Source organism: Metarhizium album (genome assembly GCF_000804445.1).
Source record: "Metarhizium album ARSEF 1941 chromosome Unknown scaffold_18, whole genome shotgun sequence".
Lineage (NCBI taxonomy): Eukaryota > Fungi > Ascomycota > Sordariomycetes > Hypocreales > Clavicipitaceae > Metarhizium > Metarhizium album.
The window spans coordinates 418,629-442,146 of record NW_024467592.1 but is presented as its reverse complement, the minus strand read 5'-3'; the positions used below and the strand labels follow the sequence as shown (position 1 = coordinate 442,146).

General features: G+C 53.5%; 5 protein-coding genes across 5 annotated transcripts; 1 reads left to right on the top strand and 4 right to left on the bottom strand.

Moving 5' to 3' along the window:
- Positions 1-208: 208 nt before the first annotated feature.
- Positions 209-1,204, bottom strand: MAM_06186 (subtilisin-like protease PR1F; the record flags this gene model as incomplete). Its single annotated transcript, XM_040824984.1, has 1 exon — positions 209-1,204. One exon carries the CDS (start codon positions 1,202-1,204, stop codon positions 209-211), a length of 996 nt encoding a protein of 331 aa, XP_040677147.1.
- Positions 1,205-2,129: 925 nt separating this feature from the next.
- Positions 2,130-2,815, bottom strand: MAM_06185 (Proteinase inhibitor I9, subtilisin propeptide; the record flags this gene model as incomplete). Its single annotated transcript, XM_040824983.1, has 3 exons — positions 2,130-2,294; positions 2,392-2,614; positions 2,712-2,815. 3 exons carry the CDS (start codon positions 2,813-2,815, stop codon positions 2,130-2,132), a joined length of 492 nt encoding a protein of 163 aa, XP_040677146.1.
- A 1,822-nt stretch (positions 2,816-4,637) lies between these two features.
- On the top strand, positions 4,638-5,618 carry MAM_06184 (Phospholipase A2; the record flags this gene model as incomplete). The annotated part of the gene is made up of 5 exons (XM_040824982.1): positions 4,638-5,014; positions 5,098-5,305; positions 5,398-5,407; positions 5,471-5,515; positions 5,569-5,618. 5 exons carry the CDS (start codon positions 4,638-4,640, stop codon positions 5,616-5,618), a joined length of 690 nt encoding a protein of 229 aa, XP_040677145.1.
- A 3,371-nt stretch (positions 5,619-8,989) lies between these two features.
- On the bottom strand, positions 8,990-13,602 carry MAM_06183 (uncharacterized protein; the record flags this gene model as incomplete). Its single annotated transcript, XM_040824981.1, has 8 exons — positions 8,990-9,263; positions 9,330-9,457; positions 9,517-9,971; positions 11,344-11,668; positions 11,794-12,079; positions 12,130-12,502; positions 12,618-13,348; positions 13,442-13,602. 8 exons carry the CDS (start codon positions 13,600-13,602, stop codon positions 8,990-8,992), a joined length of 2,733 nt encoding a protein of 910 aa, XP_040677144.1.
- Positions 13,603-15,748: 2,146 nt separating this feature from the next.
- MAM_06182 (Amino acid adenylation) lies at positions 15,749-23,518 on the bottom strand (the record flags this gene model as incomplete). Its single annotated transcript, XM_040824980.1, has 3 exons — positions 15,749-15,763; positions 15,874-22,749; positions 22,799-23,518. 3 exons carry the CDS (start codon positions 23,516-23,518, stop codon positions 15,749-15,751), a joined length of 7,611 nt encoding a protein of 2,536 aa, XP_040677143.1.

The window sequence follows — 23,518 nt, the reverse complement described above, 5'->3', positions numbered from 1 at the left end:
AGGGATTATATGCTGAGAGCTCGGCAGAAGCCCCGAGCAAGAGGTCAATTACTGTCAATACAGACTTTTGTATTAAAGGACTTTTTGATTCTCCCCAGAACCCTCAGTGCCGGAAGACTCCAACATTCTCGGACAACACCACGCCCTGAATCGGGGATGGCCCTCGCATCGCCGTCAACGTTGCAGGTCGGACCGGCGGCCACCAGCATCACTGCTTCTTGGTGTTGTTGTTCACGAGCGCGTTGGGCGAGCCACGAAGGTCGCCTTTGACCTTGTCCTTTGTGCAAGTCTCCTGGAGGAACAACGGGACTTGATGGCTCGCTCTGCCGAAGACGGACATGGCGTTCAGAGCCAGGGCGGCAACGTGAGGCGCCGCCATCGAGGTACCTGACATGGTGGCCGTTTCAGAGTCGCTCTCGTGCGAGAGCGAGACGATGTTGGCCCCGGGAGCGAGAATGTTGACCTTGGCTCCAAAGTTGGACGAGGGGGCCATGCGCCAGTCTGACCGGATGGACCCGACTGTTATGGCGCGGCTCGCCGACGCGGGCGAGCACGACTCGGCATTCATCTTTTCATTGCCGGCGCTGGCAACGGTCAAGACGGCCCCCGGCTTGGATCCGTCGCGGTGGTTCAAGGCCCTGTCGACGGCCGCGTTCCAGGCGGCGGAGCAGGGCCCCGCCAGGGACAGGTTGACGACGGCATTGTTGAAGCGGCCCTTTTTGATGATGTCGTTGACGGCAGCGTGGAACCCCTTGATCATCTGGGAAGTCAGCCCGGTATTGGACTCGTCGAGCACCTTGACAGAGACCACCCGAGCCTTCTTGGCCACGCCGTACGCCTTGGAGGCGACGATTCCGGCGACGTGGGTGCCGTGGCCGCTCCGGTCCTCAAAGTCGTCCTCCCCGTCGGCGGTTTTGAACAAGGTGAACAGGTTTTCGGCGCGACCCTCGAGCTCCTGGTGCGTGGTTCGGATCCCCGTGTCCATGACGTAGACGTAGTAGGTCTCGTCGCCGGCCCAGTCACGATAGTTGTACTTGAAGTTGCGCCACGCGGTTGGCCAGAGAGCCGTCGGCGGCGACCGATGCGAGACGGCGCGGAGGTTCCAAGGCGCCCAGTCCTGGACTGCCACCTTGCCGGGCGGCCTTGGTCTCAGATTGGCTAAAGTCAGCCCGAAGGACGCGGCGAGGACGAGCGAGGTTTTCATGTTCGAAAGGCAGTGATCAATGGTGGATTGCAACCGTGCGTCCGACGATGACACCTCGCTGCCGTTGAGCGTGGCGAGTCGTGTGCGGTTTGGCAGATCTTTTAAGGACTTCGCTTTGGAAGGCCGTGTCCCATTCCCTCTTGTCTGCTTCTGAAAGATGCCTTTGGGCCTTCATCTAAAGAGACTAACCATGTGCATCGCCACAATTCCGTCCACCATGCGCGCCTGACGTATTAGTAGCATTATCACAGGAGTCCTGGTTCATAGGAGTGACAGACTCCCTATAGACCACTGGTGCTATCGCTGTAGGGACATGGATCGTCACATACATCTGCTACCTGCGTATTGAACAATCGTCCTTGCAAACTAGTCCTGACATCCCTGTACGGCGCACAGGCTGGTTCCTGCGCCCCTAGTGCAGGTGCGTGGTTGCGGTTCATATTTCGATGAAATTAAATGCGTCTCGTCTTGCCATGCGCAACAGTCTCGCGCTCCAGGTCGTAACACCGAGAGTATCACCGTTACAGGGGCCGGCCACAGGGACGAGGGCTTGGGGCGCAAACTCATACTGGCATCGGATGCCGTACGGTGCCGAGCTTCTCTGGTAGTTCCCTCGCCCCAAGGACCCGAGGCACCAAGGGGTTGATGCCTCGCGCCTCTGTGCCTTGATGCCCGGGGCGTGGGTGCGGCCTACGAGGGCATCGTGATAGCTGCAACCTCTGGGCATTGGGCATTGCAGCTTGCCATGTGCCATGTGTTTGGGGCTTGCTCACAGCACGTCTTGTAGTTGCGCACGTCGTGTACGCAGCGTGAATCAGGGGGCAACACTTGTTATAATGCACAACTCTTCTTTTCATCAACGAAACTGCGTCCGACGGGGCCTCGTTCCTTTTTCTCTGCAGCCGCGTTCCAACCTGCCCTCACGCTACCTGGCCCTCCATAGAAGAGGTTCGTCCACGTTGGGAACCTCGTCCCCGGGCTCGGAGGGCGGCATCTCGTCCAGGTATTGCCACTGAGAAGGGTCGTAGCCTTCATCGTCATTTGTCCCCATGTCGAATTCGACATAGCGGTCCGGCTCTACAAAGTCGACCTGGGGAACAGGAAGAGGAAGGAGGACGAAAAAAAGTTAGCGCTGCGCAAAATGTCTCTCTTGCCAGTACAGGCAGATGATGCGGCACGGCACCTACAGCCTCGCTGCGCTCAATTTCTCTCATCACGTCCTTTCCAACATCGGCCAGGTAGGCGCAGAAAAAGCTGGCGTTGTCGCAAAACGTGTCCATGATGACTTTGGAACCATTGCCGTCCTTGCTGCCCGTTTGGCGGAGGCTCTGCTCGTGGATAGCTTGGACCCATTGGATGTGCGATTCGAAATGCTCTGCCGTTTGGTTCTGATGCAGCACCACAATGTAGCTGTAAAGCAATTAGCACCGAGAGCTGTGCCACGCCGCCCATGCGACTGCGCCAGCGTGACAGGTTGCAGGCGTAGAGACGGATGGATTTTCCTCACCCCAGTCCGCCGCCATCATCAGCAGCGCATGTGTCGGGTGCGAACGCTGCTGCTAATCGAAGCAGAGCGGGCACAAGAACAAGTGACCAACGCGCCGGATTCATTTCTCGATGTAGCAGCGCTGTTTGCCGTGCCAAGGGAGACAAGAAGCGTCTCCCGGCAGAGATTGCTGAGACGTACGTCGTGAGGTGGTTGACGAGACTGATCCACGGGGGCCGGGAGAAGACAGACCTGTAATAAACGGAATTGCTATACCGTTACCGTGTCACACGGCACAAGTGCAACTCGTGGCTCGATCATGATGGCAACTGCAAGATTTGCCCCGGCACATCGTGATCCGTACGATGTGTTGTCAGCCGCACTCGCCTGGGTGAATGGGACGCACTCTTGCGCCAAGTTGGCATGGAACGAAGCGCAAGGTAGAGCCTACTGTCGTGTTGGTGCTTGGACTCCCCCTCGTCCGTTGTTTGGCGTTGAGCAACTTGTGGACGGAGCTACGTCACGGATCCCGCCCTGCTCAACCCCTGTTCCTGGCATCGTTCATGAATTGTCACGGAGCGATGCGCGCAGCATAATCTATAACCGTTCATCTAATCCCTCCACACCGCCGGGAGATGAACAAACTGCGGCGGCCGGAGTGCGCTCGTTCCTCACCTTGTCCTCGCGTTCTCTGACGCGGACAAGCGTTGGGATACCCTTGAAATGCCCTTTGCCCCTTTCCTAGACTGCTCGCCATTCCGGAAACATGCCCCGGTCATGCTTTCGTTTGAAAATACCATTGGAATAGTTATAGTTGCATCCTTCCCAAAAGTCACATGCCAAGGTCGCCGAGTCTATTCATGTGCTTGCTTGTGCAGTCTAGTCTAGAAATCAAGACACCGGTTCCCTCCACCCTCCACCTCTGACGCGCTACAGCATAGTGATGAGAGGAAACGTTTTACTTGAACGCAATGTCTTTACAAAAAACCCGAATTGTCCAGCGTCCCAGCTTCTTTTCCTCAATCGACCTCGCATCGCCTATCGCTTGGATTGTCGCGAGTCAAGACACTGCCGAGAACTGTTGAAAGCTTCCGAGGAATGAGACGTCACATTTTTAATGTCAAATAAGTTGCAGTACATGTTTGTTCCGGTGCACTGCTCGTACTTGGACCAGTCGATGGCGGTCGTGTTGTCGGGTAGTCTCAAGCAGTCTAGACTACGGAACTGCTTTTCGGTGGGCAGCCCGTGGAAAGGTTTCAGGGAGGCTGCTCGAGTAAAGGCCAGCAAGGATGGACTCAGCGAGACCAAGGAAAGAGTAAGTGCCTTCATTGGGAAGAGCAAAGAGGGAGCGTCGCAACAGACTTTGCAGGAAGAAAATAGAGAAATAAGCAGCTGGTAATTTGCCAAGCCGGTTAGAGAGCTTGAGGAGCAAGTCTCTCATCTCTTATATGAGGCAGTTTGAAAGGAAGGAATCCACAGCCTCGGTACAAAACATGTAGTTAGCATAGCATAGCATAGCATGGCACAGCATGGCACAGCACAGTACGGAGCACGGCATAGCATGGCGCAATATTAGTCAAGGATGTAGTTACTAGCGCTATACGAGTCAGTTGTGTAGTACGCAACAGTCATCTTTGACATTCCGCATAAGTAGCATGGCATAGAGCAATTTTAGGCTGTGGTGCTATATCAGCCAAAACTATTACCATTCGGCATCATCCGGGACCATGATGTGACGCGAGTCCCCTGGCAAGCCGGTGCGGTGCGCCTAAGCTAAAGCTAGGCTTGGCAGTTGCTAATTGGACATTGGCACCGACGTCAATGGGAACGTGTGTTTTCAAAGTACGCAAGAACTCGAGATATATCGAGGCGTGCCTGCTCGATATGCCACAGAGCTGCAGCTTGTCGTCGCACCTCTGCCTCTGGGACAAGATCAAATTGGCCAAAATGAGGATCGTACTATGCGGCCTTCTGGTAACGGCAGCGTCTCTCGCCTGGACACTAGAGAACCCAGCTTGTGGAATTGGGCCTGAACGCGACAAGGACAAATGGGTGCAAAGAGTCCAGTTGCTGCAGCACGTGTGCTTCGACTCTGACCTCGACAGTTTCTCCAAGTTCAGAGACACCAGGGACACGCCGTTTGTCCAACAGTTCCAGTTCGACTGGACAACCGACGCGTGCACAATCGTGCCCAACCAGGCCAGTCTGGCGGGCTCGTTTGCCCCAGCCTGCATAAAACACGACTTCTGCTACCGCAACCTCAAGCCTGTGGGGATTTTCTTCGAATCTGTCAGGGCTTCTGTGGATGAAAACTTCTTCAAGGAGTGAGTCGTCGCCGCCCCGGCCCATGTGGTGGTGTGTAGGCGCTGCAGACCCGGATGCTGACTTGAACTCCTTGGCCGCACAGCATGTCTAGCACATGTCCCAGTTGGGATGATTTCCTCCGCATCCCCTTGATCCCAAACTGTGAAGCTGCTGCTGGTCTTTACTACATGGGAGTCAGGCTTCTCGGCGAGTTTGCAGCCAAGGAAGATCGCACGCCGCGTCTATACAGGGACAAGCCAATGCAAACGCCATACTTGCCGGATGTCGGGGACTCGGCTTCAACCATCTGGGTAAAGCGCCGAGACAATAGAGCAGAATTGTGGCCGAAACGTCTGTATTTTAAAAGTCATCCCTCAATGGGTTTTTTTGACGGAAGATACAGGATAACAGAGGTAAGTGAAGCAATTCTTGCCAAGCTTGGGCTGCCCGGAGGGACCTTGTGCTGATGATGACAGAATGCCAAGGCAAAACGAAACGATGGCGGGAACAGCAGCTTCAAGGTAGGCTTTCCCACCCTGCTTCAGCAGCGCTATGCTGACTGACATTCCTGTAGCTAATCCACTGCGTACCGACCAAAAAGTGCACACGCCTGCGAATGTGTGATTACGATAGAAACTGTCGTCTTGATTTCAGGTCGAAAGCTTAGTTGGCTGCCAAGTACAAATGCATTCTGTCGAGAAAGGTCGCGTGCAAGCTATTCATAGCCGGAGCCGGCAATCGTGTCTTCTTACACCAGCCATGATGTACGAGGGAGCCGCGACACAATATCTAGCGTTGCGAGACCCTTGATGTGACAAACGCTCGCCTGAGGGCCTGGAGCAAGTGCATCTCGATTCGCACACAACACACTTTGGCACTATGGATCCTTGGGTTTCTAAAATACCCTTGCGGCCAGACCAACAAGTCATCCTCAATCAGATTCTTCCTCTCGGCCTCCGAATTGGCCTCGCATTGCGAATGCGGAAGAAGAGACGAAGTGAAAGTGGCAACTACGAAAATCACCTGCTCATGCTGTTATTGATGATTCGACTGGAAACTGAAAGCGTGCGTTCCTTACCGCTAGGACCAAGAACGGTAACGCAAGCCATCGGGAGTCTAGTCCGACGCTGATTCCCCATATGTTCTCGATGAGCAGACTGCCTGCCATGTGGGCAACGGTCTCGATCATCGATAAGACAGTGTATACTCGGGCCATATGAGCGGGCGCATCGACGTAGGTAGCCATGACGACTAGGATGGGAGGTCGAATATTGAACCCGAGAGAAAAAAGGGCCAAGCCTGTAGGAATTTGTCATTTAAGTAATGGATGATGAGACCAGGTTGACGATGCTCCTGCCCGAAATTGGCCAGGCAATTCCTGGCAATATAGCCATCGTAGAAACTCCTGAAACGAGCACGAGGCAGCTGATGCGGATGATGTTGAGGATGCAGCCTGGAGCTGATGGCCCGTGATTGAATAGATGGTCCATTAAGGAACAAAGCGATAATCTATGTCACCAGACTAATGCCTGGAACGACGGAGAGGAGTTTGGTGGCCTCGGACTGTTAGCGAATATAGTTTGGGAGGAAGAGATTGTCAATACCTTCGGGAGCGTCCATCCAAACTTGACAGATACGAGTGGAGGTAGTATCTGAATGGCGTTATATCTCATCTGGACTTAAAAAGCGGTTAAGAGTGCCAGGCAGACTCCTCTGGATCGAATTATATTGGTATACGAGGCCAGACGGTGCCGTAGGTTTGGACGCGGCAGTTGGCCATGGTCGACATCTGACGATGGACGAGGTGTAGATTTCGGCATGGCTTTAAGCACAGGCAATGTCATGAACAGAGCCAAACCACTCAAGAGGTAAGGCAGCCAGAGTGAGTGAGCTAAGAGAAGAGACGCTATCCGAGGGGTCACGAGTTCGGCGGCAAACTTGAAGCAAAAGAGAAGGTACATGGTTTGGCCTCTATGCCGGATATCAGCTGGCGACTTGAAGCATACCCCAAAGACGAAATGCTATACCTAGTGTTTTCGTCGCTGAAGTCGGCTGCAAAAAAGGCATTTGGAGCAATGGCCATGAAGGGCCCCCCTCCAATGCTTCGCAGCAGGGCTGTGAGCCATACGAGCTCGGTAGGTAATGACGTCCAAAACCTGCCTGCCTGCTTGCTGTCGTTAAGGAAATGCAACGGAACAGTTGCGTGGCACAACGGAGCTACTTGGTACCGACAAACCACATAGATCCGAGCCATGCAGAGCATCATGCCAACGATGACAATGGCAAGAACCGGCCGGCGGCCCGTAGAATCGGCCAAGGAGCCGAAAATCGGACCCAGGCAGAGCACTTGAGCCAACGTCGAGGTTTAACGGTCAGTGAAGGATCCATGCCCAACAGTCGGAGGCCACTCACTGGGAAGCGCGCTCAAGGAACTAAGTCATGCTCTAGTCACGGCCAGTCCATGCTGAACCGGAGCTATTTTGCAAAGGGTCTCATCGACGGGCAGATCCGTCAGCCCTTGCCGAAAATAATGGCGCTGGCATATGGGGTTCTCGAGAAGACCGATATTAACTAGTAGGGAACTGAACTTGCTCTTGAAATTCAAACAGTAGCACAATGAATGCCAAGTAAAAGAAGGGCGTCGGGTGGGGACAACCCATGATGCCGCTCCTAAAGACGAGGGAGAAAAAATCAAACAGGATACCTGTCAGGTCGCCAGAGAACAAAAAGTTTCGAGTCCAGCCATCAGATGGCCCTGCCCATTCGCCTTTGGAAAACGCACATTGATAATCCGTAGGGCGACAACAGGAGAAACACTTCCCCCTCTGTGTGATTAGTGCAAGCTCCTTAATGGCTAATCTCTGCCTTGGGCGGCGTCTTTTGTGGTGAGTCGTGAGTCGTGACCGTAAAATTCCGACCGAGTCGGGTGCGATGCGACGAGTTATTACTCTACTAGCCTTCATGAGGTTGTGGACGACGCGACGCCAAGGGCCTGGGTCTAGTATTACGTAATACTCTAGCCTCACACCGACCAGTGGCAGGGACCGTCACCAGGCCTCACACTCCCCAACCCTAACCCCCCTCACCACTCTTCCTCCTTCCCCCTTCGAGCTTCATTTCCTCCTAGCTCTCGCACGCCACGTGCAGCAACGACCAGACTAGACGTGCTCCTACGCACATGGCTCAGGCCCTGATGTGTGTACCACAAACAGTAATCATCAGTGGCGGCATCATTGGCCTCTCGACGGCTTATTCGCTTGCCCTGGCCTTGCCAAATAGTACTCACCAACGGACTAGTAATGCCTCGAGTACGGGGCGAATCATCGTCGTTGAACAGGCGTCAACAATATGCCCGGGCGCGTCCGGTCAATGCGAAGGGGCTCTCGGAGCGTTTAGCTTCCCCACCGACACCGTTCCTCTGGCCGAGTTATCATACGGCCTGCATCAACAGTTTGCCGCGGAAAATCAAGGCAAACAGCTCTTTAGCTACTCACGACCCAAGATATATTCCCTGTTCCAAGATAACTACGACCCATCAAATCCTCGACTGCCGTTTCCTGTCAAGCGGGAGGAAGACGCAGGCAATCTTCCCACCTGGCTCAGGACCCAAGTGTAAGTCTCGACCAACAACGTACCCTTTGATGTTTCGGATCCTCTAATCAATCAAAACGCCACAGAGATGCCCTGAGATTCTGCCGCCTTCTCAGGAAGCGTTGTAAACAGCTTGGTGTACAATTCATGACCGATTCCGAAGTGACTCGCGTGCATCGAGAGCCTCGTTCAAGCATTGTCGGGCTATCTGCAGTCGATATCCGCACAAGGACATCGGCCAACCATAAGCCAACTCGTGTACCCCGTGATGCTTTGGTGATCTCGGCTGGCAGCTGGTCAGCAGACGTATTCACGTTGCTTTTCCCCTCCACAGACGTCAAAATATGCATGGCCGAGCGGCAACCAGTAGAAACTTGGCTCAGGCTGAGCGTGGAACAAAGAGCTCAGACTGAAATGGATACAGGTATAGCTATGGCGAGATACGCGTCGTCGTTTCTGCACGAAAACGAACGAGCCTCTGGATCCCACAAGTCTATCGCCATGCGAAAACTAGCCACGGCTTGGCCGGGCTCATTGGTCTCTTGGCAAACGCGGCCGGCGTAGTAACGAATCTTGGACAGCAGACTGGGACGGACACCGCTCTGCGATGTGGCCGTCATCTTGGCCTTGCGTAGCAGAGACTCGCCAAGGGAGTACTGTCCAGTCTCGTGACAGTAGCTGCAGCTCTCGCCGGCAAATCTTAGCCGTGACGGTCCATGGCCATCCGCAGTTGGTGTCACTCACCCGGCGATGCGCCATGTAATGCTCACGAGCAAATTCAAGGCCGTGGCCGATGCTCCGCCCGACATGCGCCCGTACATGTGCTCCGGGTGCGGTATGAAGAGCTCACATTTCTCCCACGAGCCCACGTGCTTCATGGAGAGTTAGTCATCCAGCGGTACGGCGCCATCTACAAGCGCCATTGGGAGACCATGACTGGGTCATATTTGGGCATGTTTGCCATGAGTCGGCTCAAGACGACGTCTTGAAAGAACCTGTGGAGGGAAAGAACCGGACCTGGAGTGGTGACACGAACAAGAGACTGCCTCGCGAGGCAGTTTGTCGCGTCCAGGCTTTGCAAATGATCCGCCAGGAAGCTTGTGAAGGGCGAAAGTGCACCAGATTCTCCAAGCAGTCCGAGCGGCGCGGAGTCGGGGTCGAAAAAGGTCCGCAGATCCAGCAGGTTTGCCGCGTCGCCGCTCAGCGCACCCAGAGATATATCCCAAGCGTCGAAAATCGTCTTGGAGTAGTCCGGCACGGTTGTTCTTTCGAGACGGCGTCTCCTCTGTCCCCAGAGCGACACATAATCTTGCGCTGAACAGGGCTGGCTCCGCATGAAATAAAACGCTCGTTGTAGGCCCAGAGGGAACCCGTGAAAGATCTCAGCTATTCGCAGCACCGCCGGTCAGTCCTTCTCGAACGGGTGAGATGATTGTAGCAGGAAGTTGGCTCCAGCATCAACGGTGAACGAGGCTACGTGAATGCCGTGCAAAGCAAGGCTGTCCTGGCTCGGAAACGCAGTCCTTGTGGTAACAATGCTGCCGCAAGGCCAATGTTTCTTCAGTAAAGGCGCGTCATCGGCGTTGTCAAAGACCAGAAGCCACTTCAGACCTGCAATGATGAGCCTAGGACTTTGGTGCTGCCAAGGTGAAACATACTGAGATTACAAAGCCAATCTAATATGTCCTCATGGGTCTTGTCAGTTCGATCGATCTCGAGTCTCGACATTGAGCCCCAGGAGCCTGGCAAGTTGGACAAACTGTGACTCGAGAAGTCTTTGAGTCACATCCGCCCGTGGTTTCCCCTGCCTCTCCACGACCTGTATGCGTGCGCATCGAGGCCCGCGATAGCGATGATGCTATCACCGAGGCTGGTTAGCACGGAGAAGACCAAGTCCCGAGTGACACGACTCAGTTGCCCTGCTCTAAATTCGCTAATGTAAAGTAAATAAGTTCTAAGCTAGAAAGGTAACAAGTATCTCTTTCTAGAAAGAGAAGCTATAGATTATTTAGCTTTAACTATAAGGTCTTATTACATTGCTAGAGGTAATTGTGTAATAGAAGTTTTGAGAATTATAACAGTCAAGTTCAGAGATAAAATAATTACGTAGGAAATAAAAAAAATTAATTCTAAAGTATTTTATAATAATAAAACTAAAACTTATTTAAATTACTTAATATTTAAACTAGCTATTTTATAATTTCATAGCTTGGAGCTTAGCTCTAAAATATACCTAAATATTATATGACAACTAGCTATCTAGATTTAGGCTTATTTCAGGGGACATTTAAGTATTTTAAGTTCTGCGCTCCCTGCTGCTATAGAGAGCGACTAGTGTCGAGCGGTTCTGCTTTTCGTCTCATAAATACCCACTTAGAGAGCTTACTCTTATACAAGAAGTAGTAGTAAAAGCTTTAGAGCTTTTAGGCTTATAACTTACTAAAATATTTATATTATACGCTTAGTATAGTGTGTAGAGTATAGGGTATAGTAGTACATGTTATAGGCTGTACAAGCCCTAATATACTCTCTACCTACAAACCCAGACGAAGTGACTGCGATTGGCTGTAGAAATCGAACACTTTTAACTATATCCCTAGTGTAACCATGCGGCATACGTGCTATTTCTAGGTCCTGTGTCTTGCCACTTTATAGATTTTGCCTCAGGTCCCAAATGAGCTTAGGTCTAGGAATGGATGATCAATACTAAAATCTGCGCTACTTGAATTCGAAACTTGATTAGACGATACTACATTACCTGAGTCGGTTGTTTCGTTGGAGAATTCCTCGAAGCTCTGCAGACTTCCGCCAGACAAAACATACGAGCTCGTAGTTGTAGCGGTGACGATGCACGCGTTCAACGCCTGGTCCAGCGTACTTGACAGCAGCTCACTGCCTTCTTTGCAGTCGAGACAAGTGGCCTCGCCGGACTGGACGACACCTTCGAGGTCAGTGGCAAGTACGCTGAGTTCTCGACACAACTGCGACCATGACAAGGGGCATGCTACGTTTCGCCCGAGCTCGGCGCTCTCTTTCAGCGCGGTTACAAGCGGTGTGCCGGCGGCTAGCCCGTAAAAGGACAACTGAAGCACAAACAGTTAGCTTTGGCAAGCCCACGCAGATACTGGGGGGTTGCGGAGGGAACTTCATGCCGTAGGACAAGGGCCGAGACAGCGAACAGTATCGGGAAGTGGTGGTGGTTTCTTACATTCCAGACGTGGTCTGCATAGGCGCCGCACCTCAGCAGCTGCTTGGAGGACGTCACGACAGCCGTTAGCAGTGATGTAGCTGCCATCAAGGCCGCCGTGTTGTTCTTGGTTGTGGTGGCGTGTATCAGCTTCTCGACGTGCAGAACAAGATCTAGATACTCTAGGTACAGGGCCAGGAGCGTAGAGCAAACGCTGCTCGAAAGAGGAGAGTCCCAGCAGCTTTCGTCGTATCGTAAGTACTGAGGAAACTTTTCCCATGACTCTTGAACGTGCTGAGATATTGACCTGCATCTAGGCGTTAGCTCGGTGAATGGAGCACGGGCCGAGTCACAAACCTGAGCTTCATCACGGTTTCGTCGTGGGCCATTTTGGCGCCTAGGTGGATGGACAGGATTTCTTCCCTCGATGTGGCCAGTATGCGCCGAGCCCGCAGCCATGCCGTTGGGTGGAAGTTGGCATCGCGACTCCAGCCGTCGCTCGACAAGGAGCTGATCGAGACACCTTGCGCGGGCCCATGAGCTAGCAAATGCTCATCCCGGAGGTGGAGGGGCAGACGCCTATTGCAGTAATGCAATGGCAATCTCGGCGGCTTCTCCAGGGTATATGACAAGAGTTTGTCAATGTCGTATGAGAAGGCGAATACCCTTGCCCGTATCTCCCCCAACACCGTCACCTTTTGGGGAGCCTCGGGAGCATCGCGATGCAGATCTAACACCAGCAAATTACTAATTAGCTCTCCAGAACGGAGCCAACAGCGATGGCCTGAACAGACAGGAGTTTAGCATGCAGCAGCCACGAGGGGTTTTGGGGAGCTGCCGCTTACTCTTCATTCCATACATCTTCATAATGAGCATGAGGTTTTCCAGTCTCAACCAGATCATGCCGTCGTTGATGTCGAAAATCCCGTCGCACAGGGCAATGCAAGAATCACTGGCGGCAAGCATACTCGCAGCGAAGCGTCGTCGGTCATTTTTTCTCATGTGCACCGAGGCCAATAAGCCATCAGCTGCCGGTATTTGAAGGGCGGCCAGTGCCGCTGTGGTCAACAACAGCCCGATTATCTCTAGCCTCAAAGACGAGGTGGTGAAAAGAGATGAAGGGTCCGACGAGCCGGCGTCCAAATTGGCTTGAAGTGGCTTCGATGTTGCATCGATGATATCAGCACCTAATTTGCCCACTTCGATGAATCCTTGTTTCAAGCGGCTACTGGCTAAGTCGAGGGACTCAAGCGCCTGGTAGATGAATTTGGCGGGCAAGAAACACATCGGGCTGGTTTCGTACCAATAACGAACAAGCGCAGAGATTAAGTCTATCTCGCTCAGTTTCCCCAGCACCTCCTTCAACGCAACATCAACCCTCGGCCCCGAGAGTTTGATGGGAATTTCAGAAGCTGGGGGGCTCAGAGGGGTGTGGGCTTGCATCGAGATGTCAACCAGGCCGAACTGGTAGCTCGGCTCTACGACGATTGATGACGGCGATGAGGCGAGGATTCGGTTTTGTGCGCATGTACCTGCAGAAGTAGGGAGTGGCTGAGTACTGTAGACCTGGCCATCGCTGGTGTTGTCAGTCCTAGATCATGTCGGCGTCATGAGACAATGCTCCCAGACCTTTGTTCTTGCAGCCCTCTGCAGGCCCGGACGAACTTACGTGAAGGTCATGTCTTGAGAGGAAGCATTGATACTGTTACCACCTGTGCCTGCCCTAGGCCTACTTGGCCTTGTCAGCGGTGCAGGATGATAGTAGCACTGGTGCGCAATGGACTTTTCGCTGCACCGCCCGCATATGGGAACCTTGTGATCGCATCGCATCTTGACCTTCCGACATGGCTCGCATGCCCTTGGCTTGCCGTTCCGGCGGTTGATATTTCTAGCCACTTCACGTCAACAGTCGCCTACTTACTCCCGGGAATTTTGATGGGCTGGCGAGGCAGACGTGCGGCACAAGGCGCTGCATGGCTTACATCATGCTAAAAATAGTCGGCTGCCGAGCGAGTCGTGCCGCCTCAATGCCCTATACAACGTAGGTGACCTGGCTTGAGGGTGAGAAGAGTATGACTCGAGTCTACCGCCAGAGAGAGCGCGCTGGATAGAAGCTTTTGTAGAAGCATACTTACTTTTACTCTTTGCTTATATCGAGCACAGTGCCAAGTACAGGAACGAAGTCCAATGGTGACAAGTCAGAAGGCACGAGATATCAAGCCATGGTCATATGGGTATATGTAACCAGCCAATGGCGCAAACTCAGAGGCCAAGGTCGCCTGGCACGTTTCCTCGCACGCCGGCCGGAGCCCTGCAGCAAGGAATACTTGCCAGTACGCGAAAGAATCATGGCGTATATACAAAATGTCGGAAGAGAGCCAATCTCTGGGGCGGGGCTCAAGAACACCGCACGGCGGTCAGGATAGTGCAACTGCGCTCAGGCTCGATAGCGTGGGCAATTTCCACTCTGCTCCGTGGTTGACTTGCATCCTCGAACGGTCCCCCTGCTCTGGAGGGAGCCGAAGGGAAGGGATCGTCAGATTCGTCACGATGGCGGCGGCCATCCGCTAGTCGGCAATAACCCGATTTGGCAAGACGAGGCTTACGTAAGAACTTAACCCGCAGCTGTGCATTACAGTGCATCATTGCCATCCACGAATGTCTTGGCATGCCTCTCGTCACCGCTTTTGCGGTTCCTTTGTGTTGCCGTCCACACAGAATCAATGTTCGCCGTCGGTGCTCCGTATCGTCACTGACCTGCTGCGCCTCTTTTCCTGTAAAGACGACTCAATCTGTCTGGCGACCAGATGGATAGACTGTACGGCCCATCGTCTCCGGCGAATCTCTAGTACCAGCGCGTACCTGGCACGGCCAAAACATGCCCACTGGGGTGAGGTATCAGGCGGACAATGTGGCGAATTGTGATGACTGCAGCTGCAGCTGCCTTGAAACTTGGAAGCATGCTGGACACTACATGATGGCTGCTACTACTTTGTTGAGCCGCCCTGCCGGCCGAGACACCCACAAGGCTTCGCTTCGGAGCCTGGCGTCTCCGACCTGTTGCAGCATGTGGTCACAAGTCCGTCTCTAATCTTGTCACTGAAATGTGAGCTGGAGAAATCTGTAAGTGGCCATGAGCGTGCCGAATAGCCATAGCCCGAAATTAACAGACGATGGCGGGCTGTTGGCCCTCGTATTGTCTCGGGCATTGAGCGAGTGCGTGGATGAGACGGTTTGCTGTTCAAAGGGACGAAATAAAGCCCGCGATGCTGCGCTGCGATACATCGAATTGTGCAGCCGGACGTAGCTGTCGTTGGATTGGTCTGCCAGTTGCAGCTATCTTCTAACTGAATGGACGCTGCAGCTCTCAGCATCAACAACCTGGACTCCCAGATGCAGCTGTTGGTAAATCAGACTGCTGTTGCAGTTATCAACGGCATTGAATCAGGCCGCCAGATGCCGCCGTCATTGAATTAGACTGCCGTTGCAGTTGTCAACATCGTCGAATCCGACTGCTACTACAGCGGATTGTGGGCAAAAATCACCATGCATTTGTGCCTGCTTTTCCTGCATTTAGCAACCGCCACCGATATCGAAGCTGTCTGCGAGCGACCTCAGTAGGACAGATGAATTGGCAAAGCGCCGATCAACCGAACGACCAATACGAGCCGTCCAGACTAGATCTAAAAGACCTACATCTAGGCCCACAGACTCACAAGCCCGTGTCGAAACAGCGAGGCAGCTATCGCCTCACCCCATCGAAATATTTGGTTACGCATAACCCACCGGATATTTTACTACAAAGGGAATTTCAAGACATTCAAGCCGCATTGTAACCTTGTTATCGCTCCAAGGTCCTTAAAACAATGTTATATCGTCTACAATCCTCAATACCTCCCTGGTCAAGGCCGCCGATAACTTGTCTGCGAAGCCTTTGGATACGACATCAGGCCAGCAGGTCAGACTTGCGTTGCACTCAACTCCATTGTAACTATCAATCTCCAAGACAATAGCATACTATTCCCCGCCCTCGTCAGTAGAGCAACAGAAGAGGCCTAGCGTAAAGCAAATCAGGTCGAGCGATGGGCAGCAAACACTTACTTCGTATGGGTCTTGACTACCAGGCTGTTCCTCAATAACCAGTGCCCCCGGATCGTCTGGCGAGGCTTGAACATGCCTTCTGAAATTCACTACGGAGTCAAATAAAGGACCGCCACGCTGTTTTGCCTTTTTCAGGTAGCGTGCAAGACTATGTTGGTGGCCGGTGGCAGCTAAGAAATCGTCGCGCAGGCACTGCAGCAACTCTTTGGTGGAGCGACGATGAATATTTGTCACTCGGCACGGCATAATGTTGAATGTAGGACCGACCACCCGGTCGATGTCGTCGATTTGCGCATCTCGACCGGAGACGACGAAGCCGAGAACGACGTCGTCACGGTCTACTTCGGTTGCGACAACACGCGCCCATGCCAGACGGAAGACAGTAGCCGTGGTCGTGTTCGCCGTCTCCAAAGCCCGAGCCGTGGCCCGGTTAGCCAGCGTTAGATCAACTGGAGTGGCAAACGTCGATCTGGCCGCATAGACCGAGCGGTTCGGTGGCGCTTGGCCCGTAAGCCGACTGGGCAACGCTCTTTGCAGGTATGTCTGCCAGAATTCAACTCCCGCCGCGCTGGCCAGGCGATCGAGCTGCGTGGCATAACTTTGGTAGGCACATGTAGCTCCGTTGACAGAGGGCTCGCCTGCGTAAGCCCGCGAGAACGCTGCCAGGACCGAGGGCATGGAACCGTGGTCCATCAGCGCGTGGTTGACTTCCCAGCGGCAGAGGACCGCATGACGCGCGACTCGAGGCAGAATCGTAAGCCTATGTTGTGGCTCTCCGGGCCGCCACTTAGTCGGCGGTAACACGAGTAAGTTTTCAGTGCCACTGAGAACTTTGACGGTGCTGCTCATGGTGCAGGCCTCGTCCAACACGACGTTGAGAAACTCCTCGGCGGCAAATTTTTGCTGTGGGCATGGCTTTGGTACAAAGATCGTTCTCAGAATAGGATTGGCTGTTATGACTTGTCGCCATGCCGCCAGCAAGTCCTGCATATTGACTGGCGATCCGTCTCTTGTGGTAACGGCGAGGATTACTGTCGGCCGCCAACAGTAGGGATTCACTTGTTGTGAATGTAATATCTGCTCCTGTATTGGCGTTGCTGCAAAAACAGAAGTAGCCCTTGGCCTGGTGTCTCCGTTGCAGGCGACTGTAGCTATGTTGTGGCTGCCGAGATGAAGCTCGAGGCATTGTAGCTGAGCGTACGTGAGTGAAGCATTTGGGTAGTCTGATTGTGTTAACAGGGGCGATGTAACAGCCAGCTTGGCAGCGAGTCCCTCGATGGTTTCCAAAAACGCCGAGATCCAGGTTTTCACGCGGGCCGACTTTGACATCCCTTGGTTGTGCAGAAATTCAAAGCGAAGACGGCCTCGTCGCACACTTGCGGCTACGTCGAAGATAGCAAAGCGACGCATATTTCCGCTAAAGTCATAGTCATCACCACAAGAGTCCGGGTCCGCGGTGAACATTCCGCCGGACACAAAGTCGCCCTCTTGGTCGACACCGGTGAAGTTCAACATGATCTCGGGGATTCGCGGATAATGGCCATCGAGTATCTGCTGGTCGCCGAAGAAATCGGCGTGATTCCTCTCCGCCCAGAATCGAGCGTCCTTGATCTTTCGAGCAAAGTCCGTCGCTTCCTGCCCTGTCTTGTAAGGTGCATAGACTGGCGTCACGGCTGTGAACCATCCGACGGTGCCCGAGATATCCGGGTCTCCTGGGGCCTGCCGGCGGCCATGTCCCTCCAGGCAGACGGCGGGCGAGTCTCTATCAGGGAAAGCTTCGCAGAACGCCAGCAACAATGCCGCAATGAACAGGTCTGTGGGCTTGGTACGTAAACAATTATTGCTACTGCCCAGACAGAGTGAAGTGGCTCCTGTGCTCAGTGAGACAGACTCCCGCCTGGCTTGCATGTAGGTGAGATGACTGGGATCAATCGCCCAGTAATTATAATTTGGAACCGGCAGAGAAAGCTTCGTCTGCTCTTGTACACGTCTACGCTTACACCACTGGCGAAACAGCCCTGGAGGAACTGGTCTCAGCGACTTCCCCTCCAGTATGGCCTCCAGATCTTCCAAAATGAGTCTCCACGAGACGATATCAACTGCTAGATGAGTTGCCACGAGAATGAGACGACATGCGTCTTCTGGACCAGAAACTAGTTCGCAATGAATAATTGGACCCGAGACTGGGTTTATTATGCTCTGTATAGCTAATACAAGGCGGTTGAGGCTCTCGATATCCGACATACAGGTTGATGACGTTGAGAATGAGCCGTCAATTGCATCAGCAATCCGTTGAGTTGAAGCCTCGGGAGTGGATAGGTTGTATCTCGTCCGCAATGATGCGTGTTGCTTCACCACGAGCCTCATGGCTGCTTGGAGTGACTTTTCGTCCACAGCATGTCGTAGCATCACCTGGCAGGTCTGGTTGAAGTGGTGAACTTGATTCTGCGGCGCCAGGGCAACGTAAGCCTTCTGTAGTGGCGACAGAGGAAAGCGTTGTTCGTGTCCCTCAACGAGGGAACTAGATGTCCGAGGGTCGACAGGGCCGTCCAAAGCTTCCGCGCCAATGGTACGGATGCCACTGGCTTGGAGAAGACTTTTCATGGTTATACAAATCCCTCTATTACGGCATCTGGCGACTGCCTGCATGGCGGTGATTGAATCGCCTCCAACCGACTGGAACGACTGATGCATGCCAATCTTATCCGCGCTGATATTGAGCACCTCGGCCCAAACGCTCTGCAGCGCCGACTCAATGTTGTTTGTAGGTTCCTCCTTCATCAAGTCGCTCGCTACATCTTCTCCGGTCGAAAAGAACAGTGCTTCAGTGTCGGAAAGATTTTGGATCCACGAGCCCACTGCCTTGCGGTCTGCCTTACCAGTCAATGCAATGGGTATCTCGCGAATGACCGCAACGAAAGACGGAACCATGTACCCTGGGACGGCCTTGGACACTCGATTGCGGATGGATTGGATGTCAGCGCGAATTGCTCGGTCCGGCCTCATGGCAACTATGCTAGGGCTCGACTGACTCCCAAGTTCGTTCCGACGGCCAGCACTGATCACCGCAATCAACCGCCGGGCCATTGGTCCCCCGTGAGGTACAAAACATAGGCTTTGACGCCCTTTGGCCGCTTTCTCAACGTGGTGCTCGACCTCGGCGAGTTCTAGCCTCTGGCCGCGGAGCTTGATCTGATTGTCCTTGCGCCCAACGAAGACGAGGCTGCCCGTGTCGTCGTAGCAAGCCAGATCTCCCGTCTTATACATGCGAGCAAAGTCTCGGCCAAACTGTCCAGGGCTGGCCCACGAAGGCGGCAAGATAAAAGCGGCCGCCGTCTTGTCGGCGTCGTTCATGTAACCGCGGCCGACAACAAACCCTTCAATGAGCAACTCTCCCACGGCGCCCAGCGGCATCAAACGATTGTGGTCCTCGGGGTCGACAATCCACGACGCAGAGCCCATGGCCTTGCCAATCGATGAACTGTTGCTGCAGTCGCTCCTGATGCGCCCGTTCATGCAAGTTATCGTGCACTCGGTTGGACCGTACACGTTTAACAAGTTGACACGCGGAGCCCAGCTCTCCACTGCGTCCAGAGTCACAGCCTCGCCTCCCACGATAATAGTTTTGAAGCTCGGGAAATTCGCCGGCTTGATGGAGCGCAAGAAGGATGGCGTGAAGAAGGACCAGTTGACGTTCTTGTGCCGGACAAAGTCGCCCCAAGTGTCGGCGTCAACTCCTTGAGGGGGCACACACAGACAGGCGCCGTGTAACGCTGACACGGTCACTTCGTAGACGCACATGTCGAAAGCAACAGAGGCGAATTGCAGAATTCTCGTAGAGCCATCGATTGAGTATCGAGCCGCGGAGCTCGTGAGATGGGTCATGACACTTTGATGTTCAATCATGACACCTTTTGGTCGGCCGGTGGAACCAGACGTCATGATCACATAGGCAAGATCGTGACCAGACATCTCGGGGGGTGACCATTTCTCCGGCAAGACAGGCAGTGCGGACAGGAAGGCCTTGTTTACAGTCCAGCAGTCGACAGGAAGTAAACGCTTCAAGGCAGTCGAGTCATGGCTCAGCACCAGTGGACTCTCTAACTGTGTAATGATGCTTGTAACCCGGTCCCCTGGTGACTCTATATCAAGCGGAAGAAAAGCACGGCCTGCCTTTAAGACTGCCCACATGGAAACGACCATGGAGATGCCCTTGGGAAAGTGGAGAGCAATGATCTTGGTCGGGTTCCAGGCCACCAATTCAGCAGCCAACCTGGAGGAGACGTCGTCCAGCTCCGAGTAGGTGAGTGAGCCGTCCCACGACTCTACGGCCGTTTTTCGTGGGTGTTTCTGCGCCGCGTGCGGCAGTATATCATGTATGAGCCCACGGACTGGGGGAGGGAGGGATTCGTTCCACCGGCCAAGGGTTGCCAAGTCCTCGCCGCTAATCCAAGATAAAGACGCGAGACGAGCATCGGATTCTGCCTCCAGCATCTGCCGCAGCATGTGCGTCCAGGAATGCAGCAGTCGCCTGCAGCGGACTGCAGATACAACCGAGGGATCGAACCTGGCATCTATAACCAGCGATGATGGCGTCATGGTGCACTCCAGCACGAGTGAGTGCGAGTCTCTGTTTTCGGTTTCTTCACGGTCTTGGAAGAGCGCATAACTCTTGTCTCTTGGCGAAGGAGCCTGTATGACAAGCATTGTCTGGAAGTCGCATGCGTTTGCTGCTCCAGGACAGACCTTGGCGATATTGTGGATGCCCAGCTGTTCATGCGGTCTTACCAGATCTCGTCTCGTCCGTAGCGCGGCCACGAATTCAGATATACTCTGATGACAGTCCCACGCGATCCGGAAGGGCAGCGTTGATACCGTAGGGCCGAGCACTTCATCAATTCCTGGCATGCCCGCATCACGACCACTCATGACGGTGCCGAAACAGACATCCCTCTGTCCGGTCAAGGTCCCGAGCGCAAGGGCCAGAGAGCCTTCAATGAGAAGGGCAGACGCAGAACAATGTTCGGTGATTGTCAACGAGTCTCTCAGCTCCGGTTGGTAATCTGGACGAGGAATTGTTGGAAACGACGGCGATGAAAATCCATCAAGGTGTTTTTGCCAAAACGCCTTGGAAGCTGGGTTTCTCGATGCCCGGATAGAGAAATGGACATACGAGTCAAAAGAGACCCCTGGGTTGATGGCCTGCTGTTTTCCGTCGTAAAGTTGGGCAACATGGTCGAGAAGCAGTTGGAGGGACCACTCGTCAAATAACACATGGTGAAGGGTCAGTACAAAACAGCGGCCGGTGCCTGTTGTGTATAATGCAAAATTGCTGAGTTCGCCTCCCAGGCCGAGCTTTGCTCTTGAAATGTGGCACGACGACTGGCTTAACTCATCATGCAAGTCCCACGTAATCTGTTTATCCACAATTACTTGAATTGGGCCCCTGTTTGGCGGGAGTAGAATTCTTGTCCGCAGAACACCAAGCTGATTGTAGGCATGGGCCCAGCAGGATTTGAACCGATCCAAGTCCAGGTTTGGCGGTAGCTTGAACACGTACTGAGTGACATAGGCACAAGGCTCGCGGTTGAAAGACGGAAGGAGGCTTTCTTGAAACGCGGTACAAGGGAGTATGCTTTCAATAGCATGAGGTGGTAGGCCGCACTGGTCTGCGGCCCAACGCCCAAGTTCTCCAAGGCCACGAGGCGTCGCAAAGCCCTCGCCGAGATCGTGAAAAGGTTGAGATGTACTGGTCGCCAGACTTCCGTGCCTCAATCGGCTTGCCCTTGACGTGGCTAGAGTTGCAAGAGACTCCCCGTCCAACACGGCTTTCAACGGTAGTTGGATACCGGACCTCCGCAGGCGTGCCACAAGTTTAATGGCGAGAAGTGAGTTTCCGCCAAGTTGGAAAAAGTTACTGCTGGAATCCAGATGACAAAAGTCCAAAGACAGCACGCGTGCCACTTCCATCTTGATGGATACTAGGGCAGGACCTGAACCCTCGCACGATTGCTCGTCTTTTGTATCTCTCGCGTGACGCTGTCCATTCTTGGAAACAGCTCGACTGAAGATTTCGAGCAACACAGCCCGGTCTGCTTTCCCGGAAGACGTCTTGGGTAATGTTTCCATGGGAACAAAGTGATCCGGTACCATGTAAGACGGAAGACTGCGCGACAGATGCGATTTCAGGTCGCCCAGCCACGTATCCCAGCTTGCTTTGGCTCTGGCAGCCCATCGGTATGAACCCAAGATCAGGAACGCAACAAGATAGTCGGAGTTGTTTTTGTTTTCCTTCTCAACGACCACCGTCTGGATTTTGTCGCGACTGTGCTGCAATATGTGGCTCTCAATGTCTCTTAGTTCCACTCGCTGCCCTTGTATCTTGACCTGTCTGTCCTTCCGGCCGAGACATGATATCGACCCGTCTGGCTCGAGCTTGGCAAGGTCGCCTGTCTTGTAGATCCTTCCGGGTAGATTCTCGGTATTCGAGGCGCCCTCGCACCGTACAAACACTTCTGCCGTTTTCTGAGCATTTCCAAGATATCCACGAGCGAGAATGTCGCCTTGAATAACTAGTTCTCCAACTTCTCCAACTGCACATATTCTGTTGTGATTCTCGGCGTCTACAACCCAAACATGGCATCCGGAAGCGTAGCCAATGTTTGACGGTGATGAATCCGGGCTCACGGAAGAAATGCAGCTAAATACGCAAGCCTCAGTTGGTCCATAACTGTTGAAGAGCTTGACGCGAGAAGACCATGTATCCACGCAATCTTGCGTTAATGCTTCCCCGCCGACAGCCACCGTTGTAAGAGACGGCACGTCTTCCGGCGCAAGAAGCGAGATGACGGAGGGCGTGAAGAATGCCCAGTTGACCTGATTCGTATTAGGGCTCCGCATCATCACGTCTCTGATGAAAACTCACCCGAAGTCTATTTATTGATTCCGCAAGCTCAGCCCAGCCTGTAGGCACACATACGCATCCTCCATATATGAGAGTGGCAAATATCTCCGTCAGACATGGGTCGAAGGTGTACGAGGTTGCCTGCAGTGCTCGAGTCCCTTGGTGCATTCCAAGTCGCTGACCATGAGCCAGCAAGCTGGAGCAGATAGCCTTGTGGTCGACCATGACTCCCTTCGGCTCTCCGGTAGATCCGCTCGTAAAGAACACATAAGCCAAGTCGGTTCCTTGAACGTCTGGCACTGCGATACTCGCATTGTCCACCAGGGATCTGAAGAACCCCGCATCTAGCTGTAGCGATTCGAGAGAAGTCGAGACTTCTTGGTAGGAAAATAGTTCGAGGATCAAGCGAGAGTTTGTCTGGTTGGCTATTTGTTGCACTCTAGCGGCAGGGTATGATGGATCAACGGGTGTAAAGGCAAGGCCGGCGCGAAGGATGCCGAGAAAGGAGACGATGGCCCATGGTGATTTGCCATGACGGCAAAGGATGATGTCTCCCTTTTGGAAGCCAATTTGAATCAAATATCTCGCGAACTTGATGGAGTAATCGTCGAGCTGGGCGTATGTCAAACATGTCTCCGCAGAGCATATGGCGTCGCGTCCATCCCGCCATCGAGAAACATTGGCAAGGAAATGATTGATGATGGTGTGACATTCACGAAGGGTCGGTGGAAGAATCTGCAT